This window comes from Erpetoichthys calabaricus, chromosome 3, assembly GCF_900747795.2.
Source record: "Erpetoichthys calabaricus chromosome 3, fErpCal1.3, whole genome shotgun sequence".
NCBI classification, from domain to species: domain Eukaryota; kingdom Metazoa; phylum Chordata; class Cladistia; order Polypteriformes; family Polypteridae; genus Erpetoichthys; species Erpetoichthys calabaricus.
The window spans coordinates 226,488,107-226,507,760 of NC_041396.2; the positions used below are offsets into that span (position 1 = coordinate 226,488,107).

At 37.5% G+C, this 19,654-nt stretch overlaps 1 protein-coding gene across 1 annotated transcript in view; it reads right to left on the bottom strand.

Moving 5' to 3' along the window:
• Positions 1-18,408, bottom strand: part of snap91a (synaptosome associated protein 91a) — a 246,091-nt gene extending 227,683 nt beyond the window's left edge. Inside the window, 1 exon segment of the mRNA XM_051924737.1 lies at positions 17,308-18,408. Coding sequence (XP_051780697.1) covers positions 17,308-17,437 — 130 coding nt within the window. The 5' untranslated portion in view covers positions 17,438-18,408.
• Between the last annotated feature and the right edge of the window lie 1,246 nt (positions 18,409-19,654).

Consider the following 19,654-nt stretch of genomic DNA (forward strand, 5'->3'; position numbering starts at 1 on the left):
TGATTTCTTCAGAAAGGTAATGAATGCTACCTGTGCTAAAAATGCAGGTGCATTCACTAACTCATAATAATTTCTGTGAGAAAGTGTGTTCAGGAAATCCTGCTTTAGGAACTTCTAGTCAAGCTGACTGCAATTGTCTTAAAAAAGGCAAGTTTTTCGTGATAATTACTGACTCATTTCTTGATAGATATTTTATGTGTAGAGTTGTATTCAATCAGTACAATTTCTTTGTATACTAAAAATCAACAATACTGTATGAAAAATATCTAAAAGTCACATCGCAGATTAGAAATGTTGAGTCTTGCACATTGAGGACATTTGCAAGGAAGCTTCCCTTTTCTCTCACATTATGCTTAATTTTACACAGCTTCAGATTCTCCTTCTGTTGAAGTTACTGCTATTTGTTGAATGATTACACTTAACATTATATAATAGAGTCTTTTATCTGTTTCATTCTAGCATGGTACTCAAACATTTTTAATAGTTCAATTCACATTAAGCCATTCTGCAATTTCACAAAGGATATGAATAGTTCCATTATCGAACTCTGGGTTTCTCTTTAAGTAACTCACGCTAAAGTTACTGAATCTCTCTGTCTATAGCTTTGCTGAATTTAAATTGCATTACAATGTTAATTCTATTTCTTCTTCTCTATCTTTCTGAGGATTTCCATGAGCATTATCTTCAACCCATGTGAAATCAAACTAACTGCTATATAATCTATCTATTCTACTGCACTTTGAAAAGGACAAATAATTTTGCCTATAATTTACTGAGAGCATTTTGACAAGACCCTTCAAATATACAATGTGACCTTCCACAACTCAAAACTGTCAATCATTACCACTGGATACTTTTGTATACTTTTTATAAATTTAAAATGTAAAGACATGTAAATATATTTACATGATATATTTACAAGATATATTGGATCACCAGATTTAAATGAAATATGGGAAAAAAACAATATACACCTTAACTGTAGTTGGATTTGATCAAATTAGATGTAATTTATATATCACCTGTGGTCTTCAAGGATAATTTTATATAAAATTTTCTTTGCTTGTTTTCAGGTAATAACTCACAATATGAAAGCTTTCGACGCAACTTGGGCCCCTTCTTCAGGCAAGGGGCCCAAGTTACCTTGAAAGCTTGCATATTGTAACCTTTATAGTTAGTCAATAAAAGGTGTCATTTTGCTCGACTTCTCACTACATCAATAATGGACAACACGGTATAACACCCTAGTACTACAGCTAATAAATCAGTGAGCAAGAGTCATACCTACACATACACTGGGAGGATATGGTGGGAAATTCTAAAGATGAAAGTGTTTAACAAGTCACGATGAAGCAAAGAAAAAAGGATTAAGAAATGGCTGGAGGCTGTAACAGGTAAAATGAGAGAAAGCAGGAGGGGGTTTAAGGCACACAAGGAAAAAAAACGGTTTCTTATCAATGGCAGGAATTCAAGCATGCTGTTCCAAAATTAGTATCACCAAAATCATGTGTATTTATTCAATTGGTTCATTCTAGGATAACAGGTTATACAAAAAATGAAGTAGCAGAAATGTCCTGAAAAATGCTGGAAGCCTGCCAAAAGACAAATAACAGAAGATGGCAACTTCATGAAGACATTTGGTTCTCTTCACACTGCCACACACTACTTCCTGCTTACTGGTGAAGAAACTAGAGACCTTTCTGTAATTATCTACTTTCTTTCAGGTCTTCACACTGAGGACAGTAAATATAAAGCTGTCATGAATCTTCATTTTAGTACCTATTGACACCTGTGTATTTAATTTTTTTATGTTTTTGGACTTCAATATTTACTTTTTTTTTTTTAATTACTTTTTGTTGTTAATGTCTCTTTGGCTCCAGTTTGGAATGTGGTTTTTCCTTTGCCGTTGTCATTGTGTGAAGTTTTGCATGGCTTTGGGAATATATGGTTGCTATGTCCATTGCCCGTCATTTGAGATGGGGGATATATGACATAGTTAGTCACCTTTCGCTGCTTATAGAAGACAGTGGTGCACCATGCTTTAGATAAACTTTTTACGTTAAAACAATCTTTTTCAATAGCTTGCATAAAGAAATAAGGTAGTTTAAAGAGCTCTGCAATGTACATTTTCATTTTTAGGATTGTTTAGTGTTTGTGCTTTGTCAATCAGTTTAGTTTGATGTACTTCTTTTGCTATCTGACCCTAACCTGTTTTTTTGACTACAGTCTGCTTTTTCTCTTTAAACCAAGTGAACACACTGCCATTCTGGTGTTCACATCATAAACATTCTGTTTAATAGAGCTGGATTTTTAACTTCACCAGGACGGTAAGTTCCTAGTTTGCAGCATTCTTGGTTAATACTCAGAAAGGAACACAGCTGGCAAACCCCTACTGGATTCAGATGAACAGATTTTTCTCTTTATCACATAATTCTACAAATCATCTCTTTTCTGAACATCATTGTTATTATTTGCTAGCATCAGGTGTAAATTTCTGCCTTATGAACATCATTCTCCCATGCCTCAAATATTAACTTGTGTAATCAACTGTCAATATAAATAAATAAGAATGTTTTCAATGTACTTGTTTAACAATTTCAGAGCTCTGATTTCTTTTCCACACTCAATTCTAAAGATAGTCTGTCAATTTATCAACAATTGGACACTGGAAATACTGTATCACCTTTATTTTTTTAACTAACTATAGTGTATGTCATCAGGAACTATAAATCTAAGGCAATAACAAAAACGTTGCTACTTCCTGACCAAAAGAAAGAAATAATTAGCTCTGAGGATAATGAATAGTTGTCAACATTACATTTGCTGAAACCACATTTGGCAATTCAAAACAGTAGGACAGAACTGCATGGGGGAGTGCTTTCTATGAGTAAGCAGAGATAGCAGTGTGTTTTGATCTATGCTCATCTCCTGCAGTGATGTGATGGAGTCAGAGGTATTGCCTGTTATACTACATTTAAAAACACTGCAATCACTTATAAAATATGTGCAGGTGCACAAAACGGTAATAGTATGAAATTATTTTAATTATTTCTTCAAACTAACTGAGTGCATTAGTTACAATTAATATAATTAGAGTATTATCACCATTCTCTCTTCCTTCTTGTGCAAGTTGACCTGAGATCTCAGCAGAAGCCTTTAAGAAGAAGATAGACAATGCCTCAGAGCCTGTTCCAATCTCTTTGTATAAATGGACACTCAGTACAGACAACTGATAATTTCTAAGTGGTGGTCCAAGCCAAAATGGTTGGCAGAAACGAAAAAAAGACTGTACATGTTTAGTCCTATGTCTACAGAAAGGAAAAAGGGGAGTAGAAAATAATGTATTTCCCCACTGCATGATCACAGAAAGGGTAAAAACCACTCTAGAGACCACTCTAGCTTGAACACTTACATTAAAAAGAGGACCCCTCTCTGCTAACCATGGATGAACACAATGCTTCAGCTGAGAAAGTAAAACAGATTCAGAATCTGTTTTGCTAACGGCTATCCAGAATTAAAACTTTACTACAATGTTTTACGTTTGTGGTGAATATCTGTCTGTCTGTGTGGTGTGGTTGATACAGGTAGTTCCCAGGTCTGGAACGGATAGCTGAAAGCCTGTGGAATTGTGTAGAAAACATAGATGGATGGATGGCAAACGAACTATGGAAGCTATCAATTGTAATATACTCACATATTTGAACAGTGGTTTACAATTTAGAGTTCAACAGAAAATAAATTGCAATACAGAGTGCCACAAAACATTAACAATGAAAATTCACTACCACCAAATTTGAACCCAAATATATCAAATTATGGTGTCCTTTGAAATCTCAAGTTTATTTTTAAAAAGGATTTTAATTTCAACAACCAAGCAGTAAGTATTATCAAATAACCAAAGCATCTAAATGGACACTACACAGTCAAAAATTGAGTGGAAGTAAAACATTATGACCCATACTGTGTGAAAAGGAAATTAATTTAAAATCTGTGTGCTTAAATGGTTAAACACCGACTTCAATAAGAAAACCAGAAATTATGTTTGACACCCTTCTAAAGGCTGAATACTATAGGATTTACTTAAAGCATTGTTTATTGATGATTGGGACAGCTGTCAAACATGCATTACAAGAAATGCATCTTGTAACAGATATAAAAACAAAATAGAATATGTCATGTTAATTCCAACTACCTATAAAATATTTATTCTACGTTTTCCAGTAATAATGAACAAATCTTTCTTCTGCCAAGAAATTCACAAATCTCTGAATTTTATGAACAAAGGGGAAAAATTAAGAAAAACAAATAAAAAAATGGCTGTCAAAAAAGCTTTATTTAATGGGCATATGTATGTGTGCATGAGTACACTGATCACTCCATTTGTTCAGCATGATTGAGTTTAGACTGTTTTGCACTGTCCACACTCCGTCTCAGATAATAAAAGCATGTTACTCTCTGACATGGCAGAACAATGACTCACCCCAAGTATTGGCAGCATGATAACAAAAAACATGTCATGCTCTGTACTATGCTTTTCTTAGCACTATAAGTGTTCTGTAACAGTCAAAAATATGCATGGGGATTTCACATAGAGAAAATACACCAGGCCTCAAAAGCAGCGCAAATAGTAAATGGCAGGCAAATGTAAAATAAATAAGAACCTAACGTGATCTTTTTTCAAACTTTAGATAATTTTTGACAGAGTTGCAGTTCAAAGATGACAGAATTATAGAACTAGTGGAAACAAGGTAGGAAACTCAAATTCTTCATATTATACTGTAGAAGGCTCATATCACAATCACCGACCTGGAACCCATCAACCTAGCTAGGGACACCATTACTTCTAAGCATTGAAGAGGGAGGGATTAGGTGTTAAGACTTTTTCTGTATTGATAAATTTGACTAATTCTTTTCTTTAAGTTAAATACATGCTTTGTGATGGTATCTTTTCTAATAATTAAGTACATCAAATGTAGCAAGGGAGACAGCTAGAAAGGTGCTTAGTGTGACATCTGGACAGTGGAAGGAGGACAAAGAAACCTGGTGGTGGAATGGGGAAGTACAGGAGATTATACAGAGGAAGAGGCTGGCAATAATTTGTATAGTCAGAGAGACGAAGAAAATAGACAGGAGTACAAGGGAGGTGCCAAAGGCTAAAGATAAGGTGTATGATGAGTTATATGAGAGACTGGACACTAAGGAGGGAGAAAAGGACCTGTACCGATTGTCTAGACAGAGTGACCAAGCTGAGAAAGATGAGCAGCTGGTTATGGTGATAAAGGATAATGACAGAAATGTACCCACAAGCAAAGAGTGTGTTGAACAGATGGAAAGAGTCCTTTGAGAGGCTGATGAAGAGAGAGAGAGAGAGAGAATGAATGATGGATAATGTGGAGATAGTGAACCAGGAAGTGCAATGGATTAAAAAGGAGGAAATAAGGACAACTATGAAGAGGATGAAGAATGGGAAGGCTGTTGGTCCAGGTGGCTTACCTGGAAGCATGGGAATGTTTAGGTGAGGTGACATTGAAGGTTTTAACCAGACTGTTTAATGCAATCTTGGAAAGTAAGAAGATGTCTGAGGAGTGGAGAAGAAGTGTACTGGTACCAATTTTTAAGAATAAGGGTGATGTGCAGAACTATAGTAACTACAGTAGGGTAAAATTGATCAGCCACAGCATGAAGTTATGGGAAAGAGTAGTGGAATCTAGGTTAAGAAAAGAGGTAATGATTAGCGAGCAGCGGTATAGTTTCATGCTGGGAAAGAGCACTTCATATGCGATGGTTGCACTGTGGGTGTTGATGTAGAAGTATAGAGAAGGCTAGAAAAAGTTCCAATGTGTATTTGTGAATCTAGAGACAGCATATGACAGGGTGCCCAGAGAGGAGTTGTGGTATTGTATGAGGAAGTTGGGAGTGGCAGAGAAGTATGTAAGAGTGGTATAGGATATATATGAGGAAAGTGTGACAGTGGTAAGGACTGTAGTAGGAGTGAGCCCTTTCTTATTTGCAATGGTGATGGACAGGTTGACACAGGAGATTAGACAGAAGTCCCCATGGACTATGGTATTTAAGGATGACATTGTGATCTGTAATGAGAGTAGGGAGCAGGTTGAGGAGACCCTAGAGAGGTGGAGATAGGCTCTACAGATGACAGGAATAAAGGTTGGTAGGACCAAGACAAAATACATGTATGTGAATGAGACGAAGGTCAGAGGAATGGTGAGGATGCGGGGTGTAGAGCTGGCGAAGTTGGATAAGTTTAAATGGGAATCAACCATACAGAGTAAGGGGAGTATGGAAGAGACATGAAGAAGAGAGTGCAGGCAGTATGGAGTGGGTGAAGAAGAGTGTCAGGAGTGATTTGCGACAGAGCAAGAGTAAAAGGGAAGGTCTACAAAATGGTAGTGAGACCAACTATATTATATAGGTTGAAGATGGTAGCACTGACAAAAAGACAGGAGACAGAGCTGGAGATGGCAGAGTTAAAGATGTTAAGATTTGCACTGGTTGTGACGAGGATGTACAGGATTATGAACAAGAGGGTCAGCTCAGGATGAATGGTTTGCAGACAAAGCCAGGGAGGGGAGATTGCATTGGTTTGGACATGTGCAGAGGAAAGATGCTGGGAATATTGGGAAAAAGATGCGAGAGATGAAGCTGCCAGGAAAGAGGAAAAGAGGAAGGCCTAAAAGGAGGTTTATGGATGTGGTGAGAGAGGACTTGCAGGTGGTGGGTGTGACAGAGCATGATTCAGAGGACAGAAAGATATCGAAACAGATGATCCGCTGTGGTGACCCCTAACAGGAACAGATGGAAAAAAGAAAAGCAGCATGACTTGTTTTGGCAATAAAACTGCTTAATGAACAAGTGCTTTACAATATATTTAACAAAGTATATTAATTAATCACAAAAGTAATCAGTGAAAAAAACATATGTCAACATAACAGTATAAAAAGTCTGATAATCAAGATGTGACCATTTGGTCTGTGTGTAGCATTTACTTATTGCAGCTCTTTTGAGAATTTTAATATGCAAGCTTGTTGTTCTAGTCTCTCAGTTTAACCATTCATACAGTAAACCTGATTATATAAATGTAGCACAAATCTGCCTTATAACAGAAGAAAAAATTCCATTCAAATCATTTATTGTACCAATTCAAAACACTTGCTATGACTTGTAAAGAAACTTTCTTTTTCTTACATAAATCATTGTGCACTTTTTAGAAATGCAGCGTAGCTATTCTCATCTTGGTTAAAACTGTACATTAAAAATGCATTTTCTTTTCTGCCTTTTCTTTATCAGACTACAGTATAGCATATTTGAATCACAGAGCTAGTTTTTAAAGTTCTACTGTTCTAGAAGGCCTAACAAGATATTTCATTGTAATTTTAATAAATATCAAGTAGTAATATTTTAACTTTTATGGAAAGTGCTATATATAATGGTCTTCATATGCAAATGTTTTACAAAACGGTCAAGTCAATTGAAATTACAAATATCATGTGTATACACTACTAATTTCCAGAGTCACCTCATATTATTTTGCACCATCCCTTGACTTAAACAACATACCATTCTCAAATCTGCTTAATCCAATTCAGGTTTGCAATCGACCAAAGCCTATCCCAGCAGCACTGAGTGCAAAGCAGGAAACAGCACTGGACAAGACACCAGTGCTTTTTAGGGCTTATTCACATACACATACAAAGAGCCTATATAGACTCACCTATTAACTTAACCAGCATGTATTTGGGAGAACATGCAAACTCCAGTGGCCGCTAAGGACAATAACCTGGTACAGGATTTGAACGGAGGACAGCAGATCCATGAGGAAACACCACTTCCTACTGTGCCACAATGCCGCCCTTAACATTTTACAGCATTAAATATTTTACTACATTTAATATATATTTGAAGAAAATACAAGAAAACTCATTTGTATTTACAAGGGTTTACATAGGGCTTTGCATATGCATGTATTACTGTTAAAATAGACAGAATATTTCAAAAATAAGGCATCACAGTAAAAAAGACATTGGGTCATTCCGTGTCAAGTCAACCAATTTTCCAGAAATTCCAAGCACTTCGGTCTTAAAAAATTCTGAAAAAATACCAGGTGTACCCATGTTATTTAGGGGACACCCTGTAAAATTATGTTGATGTAATATCAATACCTTCCAAGATACAGCCAATTTTGTGAAGGGAGAGGGGTGTCAAGTTTGACATGGCTTTATTTTTTTATTAGTTTCACAAGATCATATCTCAAAAACTAAACCACCCAAGCAGGTTCAGATTTTGCAAACTGGTAGCTTTATAGGTATAGTACATAACGAAATCAAAGTGTTTGGTCCAAATGACACCACTTGGTAAGCACAGACCTTCAAAAATTTGAAAAAAATACTTTGCATCTTTCGCTTTGTCATGTTTAGCCTTTTAGAAAGCATATTTCTAACTGATAAAGCCTGCTGAATTTTTTTCCATGTTTAGATACCTACACAGGGCTTTTCAACAATCCTACATGATCCCTTCTTTCTCAAAAAACAAGTCTTACTTTTCTTACATGAATCTTTCATTTCTATTTTCCATTCTAAACATGGGTTAAATTCACCATTTGTCAGTAATGATAATTATGAAGTTCTTCATCACTAACTTGGGTATTAATGGAAAAAAAAAAATCACCTGAGGCACATTAAGCATAACACATGAACAACAGCTGCTTAATTTATCATTAAATACATCACTAGTTATAATGAAATGTTAACATCTTCGTATTGCAGCAGCAGGAATGTGACCAATTTCATCTCTGTTTCAATCAAAGTGCAGAGTGTAGGGCATCTCTGTCTTTGAGACCAAGATGGCACTGCCTCCTGCTGACTGTTGTAGGTGCATTAAGCAGTGCAATGATACACTGTAATGGCTCCCAACAAATATCTCTAGGTGGCCAATGGAAAGACTGTGCAGGATAGTTTGGATGCATGAAAAATATCAGGATGTCGGATTCCACTTCACTCTTGTCACAGATCACACCAATTCAACATTTTTCATCATACATGCAGCCAACTTAGCCTCCAACAGGACACTGGTCTAATGTGAGGGATCTAATGTGATCCATTAGAAGTGTGATCGTGAGACGGCAGAGTCTGCAGAGTCTTAGCATGAGTAGAAGTGACCCTGAAGTGCTATCCTCAGTCAGGTGAACTTTGAGTTGGGAAAGGAACAGACATAATAGCTTGTCTCACGCAGAAGATAAGGAAGACTGGAATGTAGGAAGGAGAGACATAATTATACATTCAGGGAGAATGCCTAGAAATGTATAGGTGGGCCGAGAAGAATACCGATTTTATTGTTTTGTTTCTCTTGATTTTCTATTTCCAGGCCTAATTTTTAAATATATCTCTATTATAATAAAAAAAACTTGGGTCGAGACGTGATCTTCTCGGAAGACACTGATGTCCCCCGAGAGACACTTTAACGTCCCATGAGACAAAAGGACAGCTGCTGTACAGGCTTTTAAATGATCGATGCGCAGTGCAACAAGCAGAACATGCAGCTCGGCAGCAGCAAGCCATCAGCTGATCTGTCCGCATCTACTTAGCAAGCATTCAGCCCCCCCTTTACAACACGAGCGGCAGAGATGCAAAGTGGCTGGCGTGAAGCACACCCCAAGGGGAGGGAGGTTATATACACATATACACACACACACACACACATACACACCTCTCTATTATAAAAAACAATCTTGGGACGAGACAAGACTTTTTTTCTGGCGACGACACATGATCTTTTGAAGAGAGACAGAGAGACACTTTCATGTCCCGCGAGATGGTCAAGTCACATCATACTTACAACCTTTGGAAGCAAGTCCTGTGAGACAGTGACTGTTGCAAGTCACGCCCAACTTACAACCAATTTCAAACAAGACCACTGGCATCTAACCTCTCAGTTGTTGGAATGCTTTTGGCAGACACACTTCCTGTGCTCTTAGCTCTTAAAAATTTTATATGTTCTAGATGACATGTCAACGACTAAGCAAAGAAGAAAGAGCAGCGCGTCGAAAAGAGACCCAAAAGCTTTAGCGAAAAAAGAATGCAAAAAAGAAAGCAATATGCAAATTCTGAAAATAAGGAAAGCAATAATCATACCATCCCACGAAGACTTTGTGCCAAGAGATTTTAAAAAAAAAATGATTGTAAAGATCACATTAGCGCAAACAAATGGAAAATATTACTCAGTGAAATAACGGAACGGCAAAAAGAGATCGAATAGTGTTTGAGGATGTCTGGGGGAGAAGAGAGACAAGGCAGTGAGACAAAAAGGTCAGCTGCTGTACAGGCTTTTAAAGGTTCAAAGCACCGCACAAGATGCAGATCACGCGGCACGGCAGCAGCAGCAAGCCAGCAGCTGATCAAGCAAAGAGGAGGTAAAAAAAAAAAAAAATAATAATAATGATGTATTTGTTTCCCATTGTATTAATGTTTAAGAGGAGTTTCGGAGGAGCGACCGTGTCTCCTTGGGGTGCGTTCAGCCCCCCTCTTCACAATGGCGAGTAATTATATATATATATATATATATATATATATATATATATATATATATATATATATATATATACACACACACACACTTCAATATTCACAGTACCAGAAGCATGGAAACTTTGAGGGTTGTCACTTGAAATCTGTTAAGAGGTCAAACAGTTTATGTTTGAGTCATATCATTATTTATTTTCATTTTAAGAACCACAAAACCATCTTGGCTTTTAATTAGCACCATCATTTTATATTTCTTTTGGATACAATTCATCAGACAACTCGCAGTCACATGGCTGACATTATCTGACACGTGACACCATTACCATGCAGCTAGAAAATATGGCAGCATGGCATTCACTGTATTATGGTAGTGGTATAGCGTACAACTCTTTTTGGCTTGTTTGTTTTTGCTCCAAACCACTGCTTAGTTTTTAACTTTGATTTTTAACTGTGACGTTTGGCTAGTAAATTTTGATGTTTTTGTTCTTCTGGTGTAATCTTTATTTGCCTATCGACTACTCTTCTGCCTCAGTCTTTAGGGACACCACAGTTTTTCAACTGTCTTTTAAACAACTACTTATTTTTCCAACTGTCTTTCTAAGGGTGTCACAGTCCTCTTCCATTATCACAGGCAGAATAAAATATCATCCTTGCAGCTTTTCTTCACTCAACTTATCTTGCAACTATCATCCACAAGATGTAGAACAGACCTACAAGACAAATTTGGCATTTGAGAGCCTCTACATACTTCACCTTTAACAGACTTTCTGTTTACCTTTGCATTCTGCTAAAAGCGTTACCTTTACTTTCTTTTTATGAATAAAAATAATTTGTCTTTGTACGCATGGTAGTTGAAATTATGCTTTATATTGCTGCTTTTGTCTTGGGTTTATAATTCATTGCTGATCACCTTCAGAAGCAGGGTAATAATAAAAGAGGGTAAAATTATACAGCAAGCAACAAGTATATGCCTATATTTGTGACAATCCGGCAACATTAAAATAAATGGACAGCATATAACTTTTTTTTCTTTTCTTTGTTGGATATTAGTGTTCTGCCATAGTGTCTGAATACCAAGCCTGGGCATTTTCTGCATGGAGTTTCATATTCTGCTCATGTCTGGGTTAGTTTTCCTCTGGGCAGTGCAGTATTCATCCCACATCCCCAAATGCATGCATATTATGTAAAGAGGCGATTCAAAATTTGGGATGGCTCCTGCCTTGTGTCCTATTATGCGGGTATAGGCTGCAGCTCACAAATTCTTGGATTAGATTGAGCAGTTTTTAGGATGTTATGCTACAGATACTTTGAGAATTAAAACCAGTTACGTTAAAGCACGAAGTCTGTGCAAGTTGGGAAAGACAGATTGTATGGGGGAGAAGCAGAAGAAATGGTTACTATTAGTTCCAAAATCAGACAAAAATGCTTGCATTTGCTATTTTAGAGACACTGAAATAATAGTTTGTAGGTTGGGTCTATCTTAATTTTAAATCTCTCTAATATAAAAAAAAAAAAAAAATCTTGGAAGGCATGGAAGGAGACGATATACGTGATTTTTTCGGAGACATTTTAACATCACGAGAGACACTAACGTCACGCTAGACAATGAAGTGAGACAAAAGGACAGCTGTTGTACAGGCTTTTAAATGATCGATGCGAAGCACGACAAGCATAACACGCAGCTCGGCAGCAGCAAGCCAGCACCTGATCTGACCGCCTCTCCTTAGCATGCGTTCAGCAATCCCCCCCCCAACCCCCTTCACAACGCAAGTGGCAGAGACGCAAAGTGGCTGGCACATAGCGCGCCATGGGGGGAGGGGGGCAGAGGGGGTGGATGAGCGAAGCGAGCAGGGGGCAAAGCCCCGTAGTATTAAAAATGCTTAATAAAAGAATGCATCTCAGTGCTCATTACAGTATACATAGCTATGCAAAAAAACTGATGTGTTTTGAGCAGCTCCTGTACTTTTTTCCAATAAATTTCATTTCATGCAAAAAGCCTCAATCTCAGTTCACATTTTCCCAACAAACCTAATTTCTAGTAAAAATCTAATTAGCACATCTATCACAAAGAACGCAGGTCATTTAAGTAAATAACCTGCAGCATAATTGTAACCTAATTCTATTTGATTTGAAGAGTTAAATATACGTCTTCAACACTGTCAAGCTTAGCCCATAGTATATTTACTGTAAAAAGGCAGTGTCTTTTAATGTTTTTGTGAGCCTTTTTCATGTATGATCATAGCATATCAATTACCCTTTAAAAACACTAGTGCTGTAAGGATTTTCTTCACCTGAGGTGTTAAAAGACACAGTTTTCTACATTAAAAAGCTTAGTTACCACAAGCATTTGTGGCCTGGACTGAATTACAACATGTTCCCCTGGACCCGTAAAATAATAGGTCTAATCACAGCGCCATCATACTGAGCTGGACAAGATGCAATGGACTCCTGAATCAATAAGCTGAAACTACACTTTCTACAGTATGTTCATATTCGATGTTCTAAATGGAACAAAAACACTTGACACAAGCTCCTTGAACATGGGAAATATGCTATATAAATAAAATGTATTACTATTATTATTAACAATAAACAATATGCTGTCCTTCATCTATTCCCATTCTCAAAGCATTAGTGCATTTCTCTCTAATCAATTATAACAATTCAGCAAGGAAGACAGTGTCTCAGTATCATGCACAGAAAAAAATTCAATTTTTCCAAATTACTAAAAACTATTGAAATTCAAGCTGTTTTAAAAGAAAAATGAGATATCAGTTTGAAAAAGGCTGTCAGCTAGGTGAATTAAACTCATGTCCAGGCAATGCTCCTACTTCCTAAATTACACAGGAAAGGATGCGTTTGTATAGGTAGTGTTTGTATAGGTAAACTAGTTTTTTTCAAGCTCCACAATTCACAATCAAAGACTACACTATTTCACTCATATTTTACACATACCCAGACTTTTTTTTAAGGAAGGTGTGAATAGAAAAAAAAAACATACACATAAATTAGAACTCTCAAGATCAGACTGCAACCACTTTCAAATGTGGTACTAAAAATAACACACATGTGAATGTGACCTACATTTGAATGTTTGAATCACAATTGTCTGTAAAGTCACACTCCCCCATTAATTTTACTTCAATATTTATGCAATCATCATCATATCACTGCATCAAAAAAATCAAGATGGCCTGATAGTTCAGACTCAATGTGCCAATGGAAAGAAAGCAAAGTGATGACGGACTTAAGAATCTGGGGCAGCTGAAACCAACTGCTATGAGATTTCTGACAAAAACAGGGAACCTCAAGCAGGTGTTTTTTGAGAGAGCCTTGATGACAGATGTCGACGTAAGTAAATCAATACCCCCCTCAAAGTTATGAGTTTGTCAAACCACTGTTTTTCATTTAAACTCTCCACATCTTGCTTCAACCAGTTCTGGCTCCTCTCTCAAGTTCACATATTCTGCATATAAATACATTGGTGACAACTGCACTAAAAGCAATAGTTATGATTTTTTGTTTTGTTTTTTTTTTTCCCTCTCTTTCTTCCTTGCCGCCAATATTAAGTGATGCAAGAAGCTGCATGCTATTGTTATTCATGGTGGTCTATTTAGCTTGCAAGTGTCTGACATATTTGTTTTTACTAGTTTTTCATATCTGGGTTATTCAGGATAAATATCTGTGCACATTTATATTGCATTTGCATTGCTTAAAAAAATTAAACACTCAAACAAAATAATCAGATACAAGTAAAATACCTACTCTGAGACAATTTTGTAATGCACTATTGAGGCCTCATTTGGAGTACTGTGTGCTGTTTTAGTCTCTGGGCTATAAAAAGACACTGCAGCGCTAAAAAAGTCCAGAAAAGAGCAACTAGGCTGATGCTAGGCCTGCAGGGGATGACTTAACAATGAAAGATTTAAGAGTTGAACCTTTTCATCTTGAGCAAAAGGTCCTCCCTGCGTGGAGTCTGCATGTTCTCCCCGTGTCTGCGTGGGTTTCCTCTGGGTGCTCCGGTTTCCTCCCACAATCCAAACACATGCAAGTTAGGGACAATTCAGGATTGCCAATGCACCTAATGTGTGCTTGGTGTATGGGTGTGTGTGTATGCCCTGCGGTGGGCTGGCGCCCTGCCCAGGGTTTGTTCCTGCCTTGTGCCCTGTGTTCGCTGGGATTAGCTCCAGCAGACCCCCCGTGACCCTGTGTTAGGATTCAGCGGGTTGGAAAATGGATGGATGGATGATTGAATTGTTTGAAATTATGAAAGTAATTAGCACAGTTGATCGACACGGTTACTTCATGAACACGGGTTACAACTGGAAACTTGTTAAGGGAAAATTTCATACAAATTCTACAATTTCCTTCACACAGATAACTATAGGCATGTGGAATAAATTACCAATTACTGTGGTACAGAGTAGTACTCTATGGACATTCAAAACTCAATCTGATGTTATTTTGGAGGAATTAGGTGGATTTGACTGGGCTGCTTTGTTGTTCTGAATAGCCTGTTCTCATCAAAAGTTTTTCTAATGTTCTAATTTCAGCTGCAGTGTGAACATAGCCAAAGTTGCATGGTTATATTTTTAAAACAATTTCCAGATTTTCTTCCAGATACTCTTGTTTTCTTCTAGCATCATGAAGATGTAAGAACTTGATTAACTTAAGACTCTACTGGCCTGATGTGCATGACTCTGTTCTGTGGTGGACTGATGCCCATCCAGGGCTAGTTCCTGTCTAGCACTACATAGATTCTGGCCCTAGATTTGCCAAGAAACTGAACTAAAGAGTGCAGAATTCTTGATAAAACTAAAGATATTATGACAACAAACCATATCTTTTAATGGGAAGAGCAGATCTGACATCTGCATAAAACAAAAATAGAAAGAGTCGCATAAAACATGAGAAACTAAACTAAAAACACCTAAACTGTAACTGTACATTACAACCTTTCACTTTTACATTACAAATTCATGTAGCTGGTGATGCACAATTATCCTATGGCTTAAAAAACATTTTCCTTCTATTTATGTGAATGCATTCTCCACCGAATCAACATGTTGCAACACCTGCCTGTCTTCAGTAGGTTTTAGCTTTGACATTGAACAGGATCATTATCATTGTAAGGAGTGAGAACACAATATACTAGAGACATAACCTCTGACCCAGTAAATAATACATTGTGTGCACCCACATACCTATTAATTATTTACTAGGTAGGAATAGATCCTAAGAATAAAAAAGTAAGCTATGCAGACAGCAACAGAATTTGTCTCAAAGTATACAGAATAAACATAAAACCCTACAGTAAGAAGAAAAAAATACATTAACTAAGATGGCAAAAACACTTCTGAAATGTATATACAGTATTTACTTAACATATAAACATTTGGCCTAATTTACATCTTTTCTGGACTTTCTTAACATAAATAAATAGATAAATAGTACCCCAATGGTTAATAACAAAACCTCAAACAGAGATGCTGAAAGACACAGAAAGGCTATAAAAGGTGGTGAGGCAGACTTATAAAATGTTAAGCACACTGCTGACGTACAGGAATTTTCCCGGAAGGAACTAAAGGTTGAAGCTGGGTTTGAATTGAAGCAGACAGATGGGACCCATTTGTGTAGCAAGTACAACTCCAAAGGAATGTCAGATTATACTCTATGAATATAAAATTGGAATCATTTTTAACTGTCCTATATGCCAGCTTGAACCAGCATTTTAAGAATGTTCCATAACAATCTTACATGAGAATTAACTCATTTTGCCTTAATCCTCATAAAAAAGGAAACATTTGGTGAACTGGAATGTAGCAATGTGCTTCATGATATGTTATTTTCAGAATAGAAAGGATAAATTATTAAAATGCTGCAGAATGCACTAAGCACATAGCTATGCACAGACTACAATATACAGGCACTGCACATCTCTAAGTAAAGGATATTATGATTAAAAACTGAAAATTGTTTTACTCCAGAATATACTCATGTGATTAAATATGTAATAGTTGGGATGAATGAGCATACTATTAATAAAGTACTGAATTCATCTGGACACTAATTTCTGGTCCACAGCAATGTGAAATAGGATTAACCCAATAAAATATTCTTCCTAAATAAACAATACACTGAGCATGTTCAAGAGATTTCACATAGACATACTGAAAAAACCTTCCTACCTACCACCTAACTCTCCAGAGGTAAAGACAGCTTCCCTACAGCACTTGAGAATCACTAGTGTCACTGCTTGAACTACAGTACAGTACTTGCTTTACCTATGCTCTGGCTGACTAAAGGGCCTGGCATGAATTAAAGGGCCTGTTAAATGTTAACCTAATAATAACAGGAATATTACAAGCCATACAAACTGACATAGTGCTCCAAGACATTCAATATTGTCGGAAATATCTCAAACAGCAAACGCCACACTTATAAATGTGTGATGGCGATGAATTTTAAATCGAGTGCAATCGGAGAAATTATTATATAAAGTGGTGTGTCATTAATGAAGGAGAGCACATGTGGGGGTGGAGAACTTGGGGGTCGCAACAGAAGCAGCTCGTCTCCGCCCAATCAAATTGCAGTCACCCAACACATGCTAATCAGGCTGTCAGACTTACAAACAGCTGCCTCTTACGCCCGTTATTTTCTTCGTGTTGAACAGGCGTTGGGAATTTGTCTCAACTATAAAGTCCTCATGACTTAGTTATTCGTTCTTCGAATATTATTTTGGAAATGACATAAAAAAGAGGGACACACTTACAGTCCAGGTGCTTCTTCTTGGGTCCCATCACCTCGTGTGTGGTGGCTTTGCAGACGGCCCTGGCGACCGCCGATCCCGTTACGCTGTACTGTGCAGCAGCGATGCGGTCCGTCAGTGTCTGGCCCGACATCTTCTCTCCAGAGTTGTTCGATACCCTACCAATTAAGCTAAGAAAAGCAATATATACAAATATATACGTAGTTTAGCCAATAAATGCTTATTCCAAAAAATGTACTTTCGTCCTAATAACTATATTAGGGGCTTATACACGTTGAAAAAATTGTATAAAATGCAAATATGTGCATCGAAAATAAAATATTACAAATATTGCATCCTTTCCCTTTCAACATAAATATGCAACGTCTCTTGAACTCCCAGTAATGAAATAACCCCAAAAGACTGATGTAGACGTGCAGTTAGCACCTTCACGTCCTCGGATGCGGGAGCTGCCCTTGTGGAAGCCTTTGCCGGTGTGGTCCTTTAGCTGCCTTTCACAGAGATGCGTTCCTTAGAATAAAGAAGAAGAAGAAATGTGGTCTCCGCAAACAACTGTTTTCGTATTGCAGCCTTTCTGTGAGATCCTTTCGGGTACTCTAGCAGAATTTTCTCTTATTTTTTTTCAAACGCCGTAAGAGTTCTCTTTGAATTCGCTGTCTGTCGCCGTTAAAAGCAGTTCCCTATGAAACGCCGCATAAGATAATAAAGCAGAAAAATCTGCAACGTATTAGCAGCCAGCGGCAAGGTGGAAGCGGATTTTTTTATAAAATTGTTATGTGGGCTGCTGTCTCTCACTGTCGCTCAGCCGGCTGCTTGATGTCCTTCTCACAGAATTGAGGATTAGACTCTTCCCAGCCCGCAGCGGTGGCTTTCAAATGTATATCTCTGCTATTTCACACCTCCCATGTCCTCCCTCCCTATGTCCTTCCTCGAATCCGTATATTTTGATTCTATTTTTAAATTCTCTTTTGCTATTCACTCTGTACGATGATGCGGGATGTCGAGGTGAACGATGGTGATGATTTAAAGAATTTAGTGTACGTATTTTTAATACCCCCTTCCCCCCTAGTTGGTTGGAATCAGGTGACACGTCATTAACAATCCGGTAACATCCCTCTTCCCCCCCACCGTGTGCCGCACTCTTAAAGGGGAGTTCCGCCAGATATTCTTTAAATGCACCGCAGAAGAGCTGTCCGCCGAATTCAAATGATGTGAGCTCTTTAAAGGCATGTCAATCGCTGCTGCGCATCATTTACTCCCAGTGGCAAAATGTTGCCCTTTAGGATTATTATTTATGGCCAATCATATCATTTAAACGAATACGGTATGACATGGTTATTTGGCTAAACGAAGTGAAAATGAAACGATTCCTTAAAAAGAACACCTAGGTCCTGATGAAAAATTCAATATCATTTTTCAATACAATCACCTGGGAGGTTCAACCCAAGCGTTTCTCTGCAGCATCTCCAATAAGACATGGAAAGGGGCGGTGCGTAAGTAAATATGCATCGTCAGCAGGCGGGTGCCCCCGCCCACTACAAATGTCAAGCGAACAAGTGCCTCTGGAGCTCCGTTCCCGCGGCTGCTACTGCTGCAATTGGTGACGCAGGATTTCGGATTTCCGAAGCCCTCGCAGTTTATGGAATTCAGAATGCCCGTGAATTGTTGGATTGGACTGGATTCGCGGTTGAACCACTGTTTTTTTTAATGAAATCGTTCATTTCAAATAAAAAAGTAAATGTTTATATAAGAAACAGTGTCAAGTCCAAAATGCTACAGTAAATGTCATCACGAGTAACTTAGCAGTAAATTTTAAAGGCAGGATACGATACATCCGTCTGGAACATTCTGAAACGACAAAAAAGTAGTAAAAAGGTTTTGAACACATGTACAAGATAAAAGTGACTTTTGATGCTTAATTAACCAGATCCTATAATACTACATCAAACTTTATTATATAGTAACAAAGGAATCACATAATGCATGTATAGGCAGAATTGAATGATTAGGAAACAGTATAAATTCGAACAGACCTGCCCAACAAAGGAGAAAGGACAGACCTGAACAGGCTAGCCCTGTAGTTGATACTGTTTAGTCAGGAGTTTTCTTTTCCCTTCAGTTTTTAATAGTCATTCTTACCTTTCAATGAGCTAATTCTTAAATTAAATTACAAATTTCTTACTTTGTTGCATAGTAAGGAAATGTACTATGGGGAAAAAAAATTGATACATGCCTTAATTTATAGGGGCCATCTCTTCACTCTCAAAGAAGCCAACAAAGCCCCAAATATTCAGCTGTACAAAAGGAGTCCTTATTTGACTCCACAGACTACAATCTTTTCTTCTTGCTT